General features: G+C 42.9%; 1 protein-coding gene across 4 annotated transcripts in view; it reads right to left on the bottom strand.

Annotated features, from left to right (window-relative positions):
• NAALADL2 (N-acetylated alpha-linked acidic dipeptidase like 2) overlaps nucleotides 1-16,547 on the bottom strand; it is a 1,187,116-nt gene that overhangs the window by 47,232 nt on the left and 1,123,337 nt on the right. For all 4 annotated transcript variants that reach the window (XM_038583938.1, XM_038583935.1, XM_038583936.1 and 1 more), the window contains one exon: nucleotides 3,040-3,133. In XM_038583938.1, the coding sequence (XP_038439866.1) occupies nucleotides 3,040-3,133 (94 nt within the window). The remainder of the gene's footprint in view (nucleotides 1-3,039; nucleotides 3,134-16,547) is intronic.

Genomic DNA, 16,547 nt, shown 5'->3' with positions numbered 1-16,547 from the left:
CTGGTAAATTATCCTTCTTTCTGGTGGTTGTGAGAGCGGTAGAGAATGGTCGGCTGCTACTGTAAACTAGGGCAATAAATAAACAAGATGGCCCGTTGTCAGGGGGTAAAAATTACACCACTGAAAATGCAATTGGGTTTCAGAGACCTTCGTATGTAAACTCTTTGCAGTAGGGAGAAATGCTATTTTATGGTTGAGCCTTGAAGGTCACTTTCTTTCTTTTTTTTTTTTTTTTTTTACCTGTGATTGAGAACTTAAGACTCATCATCGTGAGGTGTCATAACAAAATCAGACAATATATCAACAATTAAAGCCTGTATAAGCAGTAAAATTAGATGCTTCATTTAACAAGGTACAGGAACTCCGTTGCTAATGAAATCATCCAGCATTGTAGCTAAAATTGAAACTGAAATATTTATTTAGTTGCTGTAAGTGGTGTCCATTGTTCACACATTAGCACACTAGTCTACTTTAGTAATAAGGTCATAACCAGAGTAGGCAAAATGGAACAGGTACATCAAGTCGCCGACTGTGTAGCACATATTCGAATGATCTTTCACTTTGACACAGAGCAAATAACTTTGAATCGGGATGGCGAAAATGCGAAAATGTGTAGCTTAAAGGTGATGAATCATATCCACTTTTTTTTTCATTTTTTTCTTCTTTTTTTGTTTGAATCATATCCACTTTGAACAAATATGTATACTCAGGTCATAGTAAAAAATATTTTTTTTTGCTTATATTTCTACATTTCCATCACATTTGTTTGGCTTTGTTTTGTGTCTCTATTATGGGCGCATCTTAAGTCTGCCCACATCTTTCTGAGTGAAAGCAGCAAGGAGACCCAAGAGGTTTCACATCAAAGGAAACAAAACTCAAAACAAAACCAAAACCAAAGAAAAGGTTCTTTAGGTCTAGCAGAGGCAGTCCGACCTACCAGCAAGAGGCCAAAATGCTCCTGGGCTCACCCAGCCGAGAACCGTGACGTTAGGGAGCGATTCATCGAGACTTAGGAGCATCAGCTTGCAGTGGAAATCTCTGTGGCATGACTGCAGCTTTCTTCCCCCCTTGTACCAACACGCCTTGAGAGGTGACTATTAAAGAAAGGATTATTAACCTGGCCTCTTTTCAGAATATTTCTGTACCTTCTTCCTTGAACTAAAACCTGCCTAATCCCTGACGATACCGCTTCCACCACAGCCCTCCCAGGCGGTGTTCCTTCTCCCGCCAGCCCTAGAACACTAGCAGGTGCCTCTGGGTCATTACTGCTCATTCTGGGAAGGCTTTAGGGCCTGGTTCAGTCACTCTCTCTTACACGTATTGGTCCGGTCTTAATTCTTGGTAATTTCAATACCCACCTATTGTAGACTTTCTTTCCCTTGGCCTTTTGTCCTTCCATCCCTCGCCTGAACCCTCTCATTACCGATGTCTCTGATCTTTGCATGATCGCATTTTTAATAATCCCATTTGCTGGCCACTAGCAAATGAGTCTTTTTAGCTCACTCACTGTCAGTTCTTTGATCGCACCAAGAAGTGGCATCTGTCAATCCTCCTTCATTTCTGTTCCCCCTCATTGTCTTCATCTCCTCACTTTAGATACTTTGGCCCACCTCCATGGGCGCTCCTTTGTGCATACTCCCAGTTTTATCTTACCTTGTTCTTTGTCCCTTTCCCATTAGAGCTCTAGCCTGATTAAATCCAAATCTATCAGTTCTATATCTGAATCCCCAGCTGAAGGCTGAATAATTGTGTTGAATCATCTCGTTAAAATATCTATATTTCTTCTGAACTCTCACGCTGCCCCCAATACAGGCATCTCTCATTTTATTGCACTTTGCTTTCCTGAGTTTCACAGAAACTACATTTTTTTTTTTTTTTTTTTTACAAATTGAAGGTTTATGGAAAGCCTGCATCAAGCAAGTCTAAGATAGAAGCTTGACAAAAGTAAAAAAGAAGGAAACTGCATAGAGACTAGCTTAAAAATACTGAAAACAGAGTCATCTGAGGCCACATCATATATGAACAAATAACCGTAAACAGTTCAACTGCTTTCAACAGCCAATATAACTAGAATCATTGAGGGGGGGAATTGTGTTGTAAATTGTGTTGTAGTATTCTCCAGGTTAAGCAATCCCTGTAGTCAAAATTAAAAAAAAAAAAAAAAGTATTCAACTTTCAGATACTGGAAATATTTGGCTGTTAACAATAATTCATTCCCCTCCCCCCCAAAAAAGAAAAAGAATAATCCATTTTCTAAGGATTACTGCTTAAGTAACTCTAGTTCAGGTATTGGCTTTTGCGTTGAGAAGTATATGCCTACAAATCACACGTTAAATATCTGACAACAAGACGTGTGACTCAAAGAGGAGGGTGCAATCTCCAATTGCAGCACTGCCCATTGTATCTGGTTAATGAAGACAAATTGTAAGTTGAGTCGAAAGATCTGCATGCAGATGAAAGGGAAATGAAGGTAACTATTAAAATAGTCTTAGAATTCTGCAGAAAGAGACATATTTGAATATGAAAGTATTGAAACTACGGCAAAATTTATTTTCTTGTCACCTTTAATCTAGGATGAGCCAACACTTGAGTGGAACGGCATGGAGCCCATACCTCAGGAATTAATCCCCAAGGAAAAACTTCCAGTCAGTCTTGTTTGAACTGACTGAATATTAGGTATAAACTTATTTATCTACTCTCTTATTTATTTATTTGGGAAAATACCTGAACTACATTTTTCCATGTGGAACCTATAAATGATAACAGAAGTTTGAAATGATCAATCTCTCTGATAAAGGAAAGTAGGGGAAACATCCTCTATAATCTGATATTTTGTCTGGTGCTCACACATAAATACACCTTGTTCCTGTGGATGTGGTGGTCAGATTTCTTCTAAGCCCCTCTCGACCATAATCCTCCCCACGAAGGGAGTCACTGCATTCCATAGCCAATAAGTCAGCATATGATTTTATCCATTGCTCATTAAAAATTAGACAATTTTACATTTGTTGAAAATTCTATAATTCAAAGAAAAATTACCTTTAAGACTGTTTTGAACTTCTAAAGCTACATCGAGTGCATTAAAGGGCAGAACTGGTTCATTGGCAATTTGCAAAATCACTTCTCCCGTGAGCTGAAAGAGAAAAACACAAAAGATGCTAGCATTCAGTATTAAGGGTTTTTGATTTGCTTTTTCATTATTTCATACATTCTTATATAACCACAGTAGTAAAAACACAGAGGGTAAAATGTACTTTTATAAGATATCTTTTCTTTTTAAATTTCTTTTTTTTAAAGATTATATTTACTTATTCATGAGAGATACACAGAGAGAGGCAGAGGGAGAAGCAGGCTCCATGCAGGGAGCCCAATGCAGGACTCAATCCCAGGACCCCAAGGTCATACCCTGAGCCAAAGGCAGACACTCAACCAATGAGCCCCCCACGCATCCCTAGATTTCTTTTTAGTTTTTTAAAAAAGATTTTATTTACTTGAAAGAGAGAGAACATGGGTGGGGAAGAGGGGCAGAGGGAGAGGGTGAAGCAGACTCCCCCTGACCAGGGAGCCCTGCACGCTGGATCTTGATCCCAGGACGCTGGGAGCCTGACCTGAGCCAAAGGTAGTTGTTTCACCAACTGATCCCTCTAGGTGCCCCTAATTTTGTCTATAAGGAAAGAAAACACATTCTGTGTATTTTTCATGTCTTAAATAGTATATAAAGGCATATAACATTTTCTCCTTTTTTAAGCTAAAATATTAAGACACATCACCCTCCTTCAAGAAGTTGCAATATTGGGATCCCTGGGTGGCGCAGCGGTTTGGCGCCTGCCTTTGGCCCAGGGCGCGATCCTGGAGGCCCGGGATCGAATCCCACGTCGGGCTTCCGGTGCATGGAGCCTGCTTCTCCCTCTGCCTGTGTCTCTGCCTCTCTCTCTCTCTCTCACTGTGTGCCTATCATAAATAAATAAAAAAAAAAAAAAAAAAATTAAAAAAAAAAAAAAAAAAAAAAGAAGTTGCAATATTTAAACTTTAAAATAATTCCTTATTTTATTTATACAATGGAATATTACTCAGCCATTAGAAATGACAAATACCCACCATTTGCTTCGACATGGATGGACCTGGAGGGTATTATGCTGAGTGAAATAAGTCAATCGGAGGACAAACATTCTATGGTCTCATTCATTTGGGGAATATAAAAAATAGTGAAAGGGAATAAAGGGGAAAGGAGAAAAAATGAGTGGGAAATATCAGAAAGGGAGACAGACCATGAGAGACTCCTAACTCTGGGAAACGAACTAGGGGTGGTGGAAGGGGAGGAGGGCGGGGGGTGGGGGTGACTGGTTGATGGGCACTGAGGGGGGCGCTTGACAGAATGAGCACTGGGTGTTATTCTAAATGTTGGCAAATCGAACACCAATAAAAAATAAATTTACAAAAAAATAAAATAATTCCTTATAAAGCAGTTCAGAATGACACACAAAAAAATAAACAGTAGAGAGAAATAACTGAAAAATCAATATCTGGTTATGGGACTAAGTAAAACTCCAGACAAAATTAATGATCAATTTATTTCATTTAAAATATAATTGAGTCTAAACAGATGGTTACCAGAGGGGAGGTGGGCAGGGGGCTGGGTGAGATAGGTGATGGGGATTAAGGAGGGGGTGATGATGAGGAGCACCCTGTGTCCTAAGGAAGTGCTGCATCACTAAATCATACGCCTGCAACTAGTATTACACTGTATGTTGACTAACCGGGATTTAAATGAAAACTTACAAAAAAATAAAACAAACTGTTGCTTTCATTAGGAATCAGAAAATATAAATGTAATTTAGTCTGAAAAACTCCATTAAAATCTCCGTTACTATCTTCCTTAAGGCTTTACTCTGTTAATAATGACTTTTCCAAAATCTGTCAAAACCTAGTATCATTTATGTATCTTTGGGGTCCATGTTTAAGTCAAGTAAAAAAAAAAAAACCCTCTAATGGCATCTCCAAAACTCATACCCGGCATGTCCATACATGCACATCCCCCAGCCCCGGCTCCAGGGCTGTGCTTGAAACCAGCATATGCACTCCAGCTGAACGAGCATCTGCTTCCTAGACTGAGCTAATCGTATGCATCCATATACATCTCAGAGGAACCTCCTGCCGGCAGCACATGCCACTGTTACTCTCCCTCTCTCTCAATTGATGTTTAATATTTACCTGGGCTTAACAAATGTCCCTACATCTCTAATAACCCTGAAGCCGGCACACTGGGAAATGTGGCTGCGTTGATGTTATTAACGTACTATGAAATGCTGTTAGTAAATGAAAATATTGTCTTGTGAAACTACACAGGGGAAATTAGCACACTAACTCGAGACATTATAGAACAAGTAAAAGACAACGACTTACGGGGAAAATACGATGTTAAATATGCACATCTACAGATTCGACAAGGGTCAAATTCCGTTTAATATTTAAAAGCCATAATTCCCAGTTGTTTGCACAATTTATATCATGATAAAAGTACAATTCAATTTGATCTTCTAAATGCTTGAAAAACCTACATCTCTTAGAAAGAAAGAGGCGAAGGAACACTTTGGGTGTCCTTTTATTTCTTTGAGATATTTTTCTCCCAAATGTAGTAACCATTTCCCCCTCCCCCACCCTCAATGCCTCCGGTTTATTTGCAGAATTTCATCCCCAGAATAGTGATCACACAAATCCTGGGAAACTGCCTACTCTGATAATGCTGTTTTTCAGGGGAAAGGCTTTATCTGCAATAGGTTGATATGAATTCTGTCTCTGTGCCACCTCACTACATCCAAATCATATAAGAAACGCTGATATTTGGAAATAAATTATTTGTAAAAAGGAATTTTTAAAGAAGATTAAGAAGCATTATGGTTTCTTCTTTTCAATTTGCACTGGATAATGGAAACGACAGAACAGACATGTTTTGTTTACAGTTTTGGAATCTGGAAGCCACACATTATAAAAGATTAAAATGAAAGGATGGGGAGGGAAGAGAAAGGCAACTTCACTGTGTGCCGCTGCTGCGAGTTGTTTTGTTTTGTCTTAAGAGTCATTTGGCAGCTCCAACAACTGGAGCGTAAGCCAGCCACCTTGCTATTCCTTTCAAAAAGAACCTGACAACAAATCCGGGGACTTCCGAGGCACCTGGCCCACGAGACAATGCTTCCACCCCACCGCTTTATTTGCAGCCTCATAAGCAAGAGGGGGATTTGCGCTGGTCTCACCATGAAGTAGGAGGAGATGAGCCGTACTCCTACTCTCTCATCCACTCTGGCATCACTCTTCTTCAGGCATCCGAAGCAAGCTCCTCTTGTATTTATATAAAGACCCGCTGTTTTCAAAGTTAAGCTTTACACTTAAATATCTCATTTTATTATCTTGGCAAACCTAGAGGCCGGTAGTGGGGGAATTAATTCTACGTCAAAAACATAGGTATAAGGGTAAGCCTTGCTGGGTTCCAGTCCAAGGTGGTAATACAGAAGGATCCTAGCCTTACCTCCTCCCATGAACACACCGAATCTACAGCTACACGTAAAACAATTCCTTCTGGGGGGAAAAAAAGTCTAATTGCGTGTCTCTGACGCATCAGCAAATAAAAATACTACTTTGAAATGTGTAAGAAAGGCCGAGATGCACTCTGACCATAAACACTAGCACATCACAGCAACGTATAATTGGGAGAAAACTCTCAACTCCCAGTTTCTCCCTGAGGAGAGAAGGGCTTGGATCCAGCATAGAGTGCTCTAACCTTTCAGACTTCCACTGGAGGGACAAGCCCCCAAAACATCTAGCCCTACAAGCCAATGAGACTTGTGTCCACAAAGCTGACAACACTATAGCAAATGAAGAAACAGGACTTAAGGGGCCTGTGAGGACTTGTTGTGAGTCCCCAGGGCTCAGTGAAGAGGTAGCAAGCAAAAACTGACTATGTCCCAGTCGCCCTCTGAAAGAGGTCTATTTACATATCGTAAAGGCCACAGCTTGAGCATCAGGGTTCTGATTTAACACGCACCTAGGGGCCACCTGCAGTTCTCTCTGGAGACCGAGGCTGCCACGTGCCCTCTTCACATTGTCTCTCTGCCCTGCTCATCAGTGTCTCCCTGAAAGGAGCCTGGGCACCTGCCTGGTGCCCAGAAGATGCACCCCCTTGGTTGCCTGGCTCTGGTGCCGGTGGGGCTTGAGTTATTGAGTTTGAATTCCCAGAGGGCTGCGGCAAACAAAATAAACCCACTTCTTAATCAGCTATCCCCTCCGGGTTCAGCCTGAAATGAGAAGAGGAAATGCCCCCTGAAGGAGGCCTACGTGCATATTTTGTAACTGCTGCCTGAGGGTCAGGTGCCTACTACAACACACATCCAGGCACGATTGTGATCTCCTTCCCCAGAGAACAGGGAAGCCAATAGATACGATCTTAGCATTCTTCCAGCAGCCTCCTCCAAACCACCGATATCCTCCTAGAAGGAGTTTATATACCTATCTGGCACCCCAGCTTTTACAACTGCCACCTCGGGGACGGGGACACACCCCTTGAACCCTGGCTATGGCGGCCCATGGAGCTTGCATTCCTAAGTTTCACAGGACTGCAAATAAAGAAACACTTCTTAACCGGCTATCCCTCTGGAGCTCAGCACTTAGGAAGCCAACAGAAGGGGTGTCTGGGTGGCTCAGTTGGTTGAAGCTCAGGTCACGATCCCAGGGTCCTGGGATGGAACCCCACAATCCAGCTCCCTGTTCAGCGGGGAGCCTACTTCTCCCTCTCCCTCTATAGCTCCCCCTGCTTGTGCTCTCTCTCACTGTCTCTCTCAAATAAATAAACAAAATCTTAAAATAAAAGAAAAAAAAAGCCAATAGAATTGTCTGTCTTCTAGTATTTCCCTGAAAGAGGTTTATTTACATACTTCCGGAGCTGCGTCCTGAGGACCTTGCTTCCAATCAGCCTACAATCTAGTTGCTGACTGAGATTCTCCCCTTTGGGACACTAATAGATCTTAGCACACCCTCAACCACTGTAAGCCCAATCACAAACAAATAAGAGAAAACCAAGAGCTAGGGCCGGGCTGAATAATACATTTTTTGTCTCCTACACAAGGCCATTCTGTCAAGATTAGAAATGGTAGTTGTTTTTTTTTTTTTTTTTTTTAAATCTAGTGCACAGAAACCCACACAGACAATGAAGAAGAGTAAAGAAATAGAGATATAGGTTCCAAACAAAAGGATAAGAAAAAAATTCAGAAACAGACCTTAATGAAATGGAGGTAAGCGATTTACCAGATAAAGAGATCAAAATAATGAATTTGCTCACCAAGATAAGAAGAACAATGCATAGCAAAGTGAGCATTTCAATAAAGGTACAGAAAATATTTTAAAAAGTAATGAACAAATCGTAGAACTGAAGAATACAACAACTGAACTGAGAAATTCAGTAGATGATTTCAATAGCTGACTAGATCAAGCAAAAGAAAGGATCAGCAAACTCAAAGATATGAATCCATCCAATCAGAATAACAAATAGGAGAAAGCAGAATAAAAAAGAGCCAGACTAAGAGACACATGGGATATCATCAAATAAGTCAATATTCACATCCTAGAAGTTCCAGGAGAAGAAGAGAAAGAGAAAAGAGAAGAAAGCTTTAAAAACGTCTTTAAATTTTTTTGAATATTTTTGAAAACAATGTTACCTTAGTGTCAGGTATACCACATAGTTATTGAATGGCTCTATACCTGATGCTCTGCTCACCCCAAGGGCAGCTACCACCTGTCACCACACAACACTATCACAATCGCACGGACTATATTCCCTATGCTGTGCCTTTCATCCTGGAGACTCATATATTCCATAACCAGAAACCTCTATCTCCCAATCCAATTCCCTCATTTTGTCCATTCCCTCAAACCCCTTCCCTCTGGTAAGAGTTTGTTCTCTGTATTTATGATTCTATTTATTTGCTCATTTGTTGTATGTTTTATATTCCACATATGAGTGAGATCACAAGTATTAGAAAGCTTGGTTAAAGAAATAATGGCTAGAAAAAAAAAATAATGGCTAGAGCATCTGGGTGGTTCAGTTGGCTAAGTGTCCAACTCTTGATTTTGGCTCAGGTCATGATCTTAGGGTCATGAGATCCAAGTCCAGGTTGCCCCAGGCTGTGCTCCAGGCTCAGTGGGGAGTCTGCTTGAGATTCTCTATGCCTCTCCCCCCATTCACACTCACATGATTTCTTCTCTCTCCCTAAAATGAATAAATCTTATTTATTTATTTATTTATTTATTTATTTATTTATTTATTTTTAAATAAATCTTATTTAAAAAGAAAAAGAATGGCTGAAAAGTTTCATCATTTATAAGACCCAAATAAAATGAATCCACAGAGAACCATGTGAAAACACATTATAACTAAATTGTCAAAAGTTATAAGCAAAGAGAGAATCTTAAAAGAGGCAAAGTGAAAAACAACTTGTTCCATATAAGAGAACCTCCATAAGACTATCAGTAGATTTTTCTGGAGAAACTTGGCAGACCAGGATAATATATGGAAAGTGCTAAAAGAAAAAAAAAAAAAAAAAGACAATCAAGAATATGCTGCCCAGTCAATGTGTCCTTCAGAATTGAAGGAGCAGTTCAGAGTTTTCCAAACAAGCAAAAGCTGAAGAAGTTCACCCCCACCACTCTTTAACACTCTTACAAGAAGTGTTAAAAGGAACTCTTGAATCTGAAGCAAAAGGATGATAATTAGTAATGGGAAATCAGGGAGGGATAAATTTCACCAATAAAGACAAATATATAGTTAAATCCAGAATACTTTGATTTTCAATGGTGGCTGGGAAATCACATAAATCATGTATGAACCAAAATACAAAAACCTTAAGAAATAACTACCATAAGTTTTTTAGCAGATAAGTAAGGTAATGATGGAAATTGGGGCATCAGAAACATAACCTTGTGGGGGTGTGGGAAGGTAAAAATATCAAGCTTTAGTGTGCATTTGAATTTAAGTTGTTTTCAGCTTAAAATAAGACTATTGTAAATATGAGATGCTTTAGGTAAGTTTCATGGTAACAGCAAAGGGAAAATCTGTAACAGATACACAAGAATGAGGATAGCAGTTGGAGCATGACACTACGGAAGACTGTCAAATCACAGGGATGAGAGCAGGAGAGGAAACAGAAGAACTCTAAAACAGCCATAAAAAAAAATAAAACAGCCATAAAACAATGAACAAATGGCAATAGTAAGTCCATGCCTCAATAATTACTTTAAATGTCAATGGGCTAAATTTTCCAATAAAAAGAGAGTGGATGAAGGGACAAAAACATAAGACCCAGCTCTATGTGGCCCACAAGAAGCTCACTGCAGCTCTAGGGACATACCCAGACTGAAAGTGAGTGGAGGGAAAAAAAAAAAAACAAAACAAAACAGTAAGTTCCACGTAAATGGAAACCCACAGGAAGCAGAGGCAGCTTAACTTACACAAGATAGAGATCGTGATAGGAGACAAAGAAGGTCACGGCACAGTGATAAAGGAGTCAATCCCACCAGAGGATATAAAATTTGTAAATACTTATGCACTCAACATGAGGATCTCTAAATATATAAAGTAAATATTAACAGACATGAAGAAAGAAAAGAACACTACAGGAACTGGGGCAGGGTGAGGTGGTTAGGTCTCTTTCAACAGTGCAGAGGTCATCCAAATAGAAAATCCATGAGGAAACCCTGGACGAAAACCAGATGCTTGACCAGATGGACCTTGTGTAGGGTTACAGAACGTTCTGTCCCATAGCCATTGAACACACCAAAAATGTAATTTAAGAAGATTCAAATCGCATGGTGTGAAACTAGAAACCAATGGCAAGATGAAGACTAAAATTCACAAACAAGTGGAGATTTAAGCATCTCCCTGGCTTGGGCAGCTGAGGTGCATGACAATGACAATGGCAGGATCCTGGGCAGCAAGCACTGTGCAGGGCTCGGAATGGCTGGAACAGCTGTTGGGTCGGCTTCCCCAGGGGAGGGGACAGGGCATGGGGTAGTGGTGGCCAGAGCCGCCGGTGTGCACCTGTGTGGCTGGGGAGCCGGCTGCAGGGGCCTGAATGATGACAGGGGCCAGCCACAGGCACACACCCGGGGGCAAAAGCAGAGGCTGGGGCCAGCGGTGGGTGCATGAGCAGCTGCAGGACGTGGGCAATCAGCGAGCACCCAGGTGACTGCAGAGGCTGGCTGCAGGCCTGTGCACTTTTGAGGTCTGGTAACCAGAATTGGTGCTGGCAGCACGCGGGTGTGCACCACAGGGGCTATTGGCAGGTACCCTCCACAACACGAGCCTGTGGCTGGGGTTGGCCTGGCTTCAGGCCCACAGGCAGCTGCAGGGGGTCTGGCTGTGGGTGTGCATGTGAGTGAATGCAGATGCTGGTTGCAGAGGCTGGCCCCAGAGGCTGGTTAGAGAGGCTGGTTACAGAGGCTGGTTGCAGAGGCTGATACAGAGGCTGATGCAGAGGCTGATGCAGAGGCTGGCCCCAGAGGCTGGCCCCAGAGTGTCTGGTTGCAGAGGCTGGCCCCAGAGGCTGGTCCCAGAGGCTGGTTCCAGAGGCTGGCCCCAGAGGCTGGTCCCAGAGGCTGACCCCAGAGGCTGGTTGCAGAGGCTGGCAGGTCACACACAATAAAGGCCAGTCACAGCCACTGGAGCCAGCTTAGCACATGCACACAACCTCCCAGGGACTAGCTGCTGGTACTTGGAGGCACAGGCCAGAGAAAGGAGGAGTCTGGGCTGGGTCCTTCATGTGACTGCAAAAGGTCAGGGGGCCTGGTCACTCTTGTGCTCTTTTTGCCTACAGGGAGAACTCTTTTTGGCTAGAGAGTTTTCTCTGGATGCTGAGCAGGGCTAGGCCGGGCAACGGGTAAGGTGGGAAAAATGAAGCTGTTCTCCCCACCCCCAAGACCACCCCCCCCTTTTTTTTAATTTATGAGAAAGAGAGAGAGCAGAGCAGGAGGGAGGGGTAGAGGGAGAAGCGCACTCCCCACTGAGCAGGGAGCCCTATGTGGGGCTCGATCCCAGGACCCCAGGATCACAACCTGAGCAGAAGGCAGGTACTTGACCTACTGAGCCCCCGGGCAACCCACTCCCTACCCTTTTTGTGTCCTTATTCTCAGGTTACTTTACTCTGCTATTTTGCTGGAACTCTCTGGGTGGCCTCCTGAGATTTCCCAGAGCTGTTTTCATCCTTGGACCATTGACTCCCTGTTCTTTGTGGGAATATGGCGGCCTTCGGCCTTACCGTCCTGGTGACGGCACACCCTGGAGCCACCTGAGATTCCCTTCCAAGCACACCATCTGCCTCAGGACCTTCCCCACTCTCCCCAGGCCACCCTACCCCTATCCTACAAGATAAAGGAAGGATGCATTACAACAACAAATGACAACAAAATTATTCTACAGAAATAAAAGTGTTCAAAAAAGATTATGTTGAAAAATTACTTAATGAACCCACACTGCAAAGGCTTCCCTCTCTCACTAGGTAATATTGATATTTCTGGAGTTCCTGGTTTCCCTGGTATCAGGCAAGATTATATTATTGCAAGATAGTAATAGTACAGCCTTCTTCTAGGTTTTTTTTTTTTTAAGATTTTATTTATTTATTCATGAGACACACAGAAAGACAGACAGAGACACAGGCTTTCTGCGGGGAGCCCAATGTGGGACTCGATTCCAGGACCCCGGGGTCATGCCCTGAGTCAAAGGCAGATGCTCAATCACTGAGCCACCCAGGTGCCCCAGCCTTCTTCTAGATTTTAAGGCTAATAAAAGAAATTTATACTTTGTCATATAAAATTTCTCTTTCTCCAACCTAAAATAATTTTAGTCATATTTAAAGATTCAGGGGAATGTTTTCAGAAACTTAATAAAGGAAGATAGACATACAAACACACACATGTAATTTTTGGTTAAACTCTGTTAATCATATATTGCTTCATTGTCATGCAGGGAGATATTTTCATATTTTTTGATTTTGCCAAAAATCTTTTCCATACCAGTCTAGAGATTAAAAAAGAGATATTTACAATTCCGTGAATATTGACAGTAGGCATTCCCCCCCCCCCAATTATTAGATCTCACTGGCAAATACAATGACTGTATCTACAATGATTGTTTTGAATGAATTGATTTAATTCGGTGACAAAAGATTTGGACAAAAATAGATTTATTAAAGCAATACCAATACCATAATTCTATAATATTTTTTTTAGTTATAGGCAGAGACACTCAGTAAATATATGATTTGTTCCATTTTGAGTAATTCCAGGTTAAAGCAAGCATGGTTTGTGCCTCCTACCTGAGCCGCAAGTTCAACTACCGTTGTGGGATTACTTCTACGTCCTCAGACTTCTAACGCAGTGCGGCCCCACTCTAGGAGGTCGTGCGGTGAGAGAATTATAACATCTACATTATAGGGCAGAGTGAGGAAGAAATTGAGAGAGACCGGCATGCGATGGCCTGGTGTGACATAGCAGGACAATTAGATGAATCATGAACCATCTCTCTAGTATCTACTGAGCTTTCATCATCGCTGTGCAATTGGGAGGAAAGAGAAATATAGGACAGTTTCTCCCCTTATGACTTCCTTCCTTGATATGACAACCCGTATCACTTTCACACAATCGGGAAAGAAGGTAACCATAGAAAATTCAGCGAACATGAATCTTTTGTTTTCTGGAAAGCACTGCTTTGCCTTCCGTGCTAAACATACCGTGGGTTTCCGCCACACGTACATATTTTGGGCTCAAGAAGCTAGAGTGAGAGAGGGGAAGGATATCCCAGATCAAGGGAATAAAATGAACGAAAGCCCTGAGCAGAAGGAAGCATGTATATTCAGAGAAACATGAAGAAACCGGTGCAGCTGAAGTGGAGTTGTTGGTTAGCAGGAAGGAAAGAAGTTTGCATGTCGGGTGTGGGGTGAGGGGTCAGAAAGCCCTAAAACTCAAGCAAAGCATGTGGCCGTGATTCAGTGATCCATGCAAAGTCCTTCCCTATCCCCTTACCTTCCAGGGCAGAGGCATTAGCTAATAAATTATGGTCTGGTGAGTCTTCGGAACATGATTTTGTGGTGTATGGTGCCCTTCGGGCTGTTAGGTTCATTCTGAGGTGACCTGACTCTGATTTATGCCACTTTGTAGGAGAAAACCCATATATTAGCAACACATGTCCCGTGGATAACAAACCTCAGGGCAGCCGCTGTTGACAAGGAGCCTCAGTCTGCCTTGAGGTGAGCAGGACAAGAAGCAGCCTTCCGGGCCTCGGCACTGCTTTCCCAGACTGTGATGTCAGCAGACGAAAGAAAGCAAGGATGTGCTGCTGACGTACCCAGTCTATTTTCTCAGCAAAAGGAGAAATGAAAGGGCACTGCCTAATGTCAGTGCGCCAAATCCATGTGCCCCTGCCATGGCTGAAATTCAGTATTCGGATTCTCGTTACCCGTCATTCGAAATACTCCACAAACTCCCCAACTGATCAAGGGTCTGCCTCAAAGCCATTCTCCACACTATAGCCAGAGCTATGCAGTTATTTATGCAAAATATATCCTTATGTACCTCCTCCCCCTAAAACACACACCTACCTATGTCACCTCCTTTCTGCTACTTTTCATAGCTAGGAAAATTGATGGCAGGCAACATTCAACTAAAAAACCTATGATCTGACAAGTCCTATTATTAGAAAAACAATTACTTGAAAGTCAAACTGTCTCGGAAAATCAAGGACTTCTATATATCGCCCACGACTACTAGAGCATGTCACTTCAGACCAAATTTACATCCCGGAAACTGGTGTACAAAGCTTAAATGCCACTGAAAGGTCTCTGCTATGAGGGGGTATGTAGAAATGAAGGCACCCGGTTACCTTGGAAGGGAGCTCCAGTGGTTGTCAGAGGGTGGCTCGAGGGCTACTTACCATGGAGAGGTTTGGGTACGCGACATTTACAAGGCCTTGCCAGATAGACCTGTGCACACTGCTTTGTACACACATTTGTGGAGCTCAAAAGTCAGAGGAGGCAGGTGGGAAAACTGCTATAGAATTCCTAAGCTGGGATCCCTGGGTGGCGCAGCGGTTTGGCGCCTGCCTTTGGCCCAGGGCGCGATCCTGGAGACCCGGGATCGAATCCCACATCGGGCTCCCGGTGCATGGAGCCTGCTTCTCCCTCTGCCTATGTCTCTGCCTCTCTCTCTCTCTCTGTGACTATCATAAATAAATGAAAATTAAAAAAAAAAAAAAAAGAATTCCTAAGCTTCCAGGAAGGAAACAGTTCAAGATCCCGCCCTTCTTTTCTTAAGATTTCAAAGACATTAAACTTGTCTGATGAGCAGAGTTTGTCCCAAAGGATGTTGCCTGGCAGCAAAGGACTTCAAAAACAGCATCAAGGACATTCAAAAGCTACTGGGAGGGAAATTCATTTGAAGGAGGAGCAGGAGTTTAACCAAGAAAATACAGGGGACATTCTGTCCATAAACCTTGAGGCTGTTAGTAGGAATTCCCTGTGACTGACCTTGTCTGGGCCATGAGTCTCATGCAAGGAAAGTCTATGTGAACCTCAGGACGTGTACAGTTACAAAGAAGGCAGTAAACTTGGGGACCCAGCATCATCAGGCGGTGGGAAGCCCAGAGATAGACGCACCCCCGGGGGAGAGAAGGCCCTCTGCTCTCCAGCACCCTGGGAAACCTCCGTTACAGTCGTCGCCAAGCCCCTGCAGCTACCAAGGGCTGAGCACAAACCCTGGGACACCCAGTTCTGGGGGCTGGCCTGGGCTTTCAGTGCAGAGGCACTGTGGCCGGGTTGTGCAAAAACTCTCTGCACCTCTGGTGGCCATGACGACCGATGGACGAGCTATGGAATGAAGGAAAAGAGGCATAAACAGGGTACATCTCTACGGTCATTTAATTTGGTTATTAAATAGATGGGCCCTCAGTCTGTCCCCTGAACCAATGAAGGTTTTTTTGTTTTTTTTTTTTGTTTTGTTTTGTTTTAAATACACACTGACCCCCATGGATGCCAGGGCATTAAAGAACTAAGACAATCTCTGTTGGCAAGAAACCCACTGGTGAGGAATACAAGCTCCCTGGCCTTCCTCTGGCCTTCTGGCCTCTGCCCCAAGCCCTGTTGCCTCTGGGTGTCCTCCTCCTGAACTCGGAGCACGCTACCAGGAGGTGACCATGAGCCTCACTCGGGGTTCCCTCCGAAACAGACCTTGAGACAAAATATGAGTGCAAATGGTTCATTGAGAGGGTAAGGTAGCAGAATGAGGAAAGGCAACCAACAGAAGGCATTTTATCACGTCCCTGTGTGCAACTGGAACTTAATCCTGCTGGGAACAATACAGAAGCGACAAAGTAAACTAGTTTCCTTGGAGTTTTCTATGGTTGCCTCATGGAGGTATGAAATCTTCAACTCTTCTGGACCATTGTCCCCATGGCACAAGAGAACCTCGGCAAAGAGATGGAAATCAGTTACCAAAATCGAATGCTTCCTTTTCTA

This window comes from Canis lupus, chromosome 34 (assembly GCF_011100685.1).
Source record: "Canis lupus familiaris isolate Mischka breed German Shepherd chromosome 34, alternate assembly UU_Cfam_GSD_1.0, whole genome shotgun sequence".
NCBI lineage: Eukaryota > Metazoa > Chordata > Mammalia > Carnivora > Canidae > Canis > Canis lupus.
This window is presented reverse-complemented; position numbering and strand designations above follow the sequence as displayed.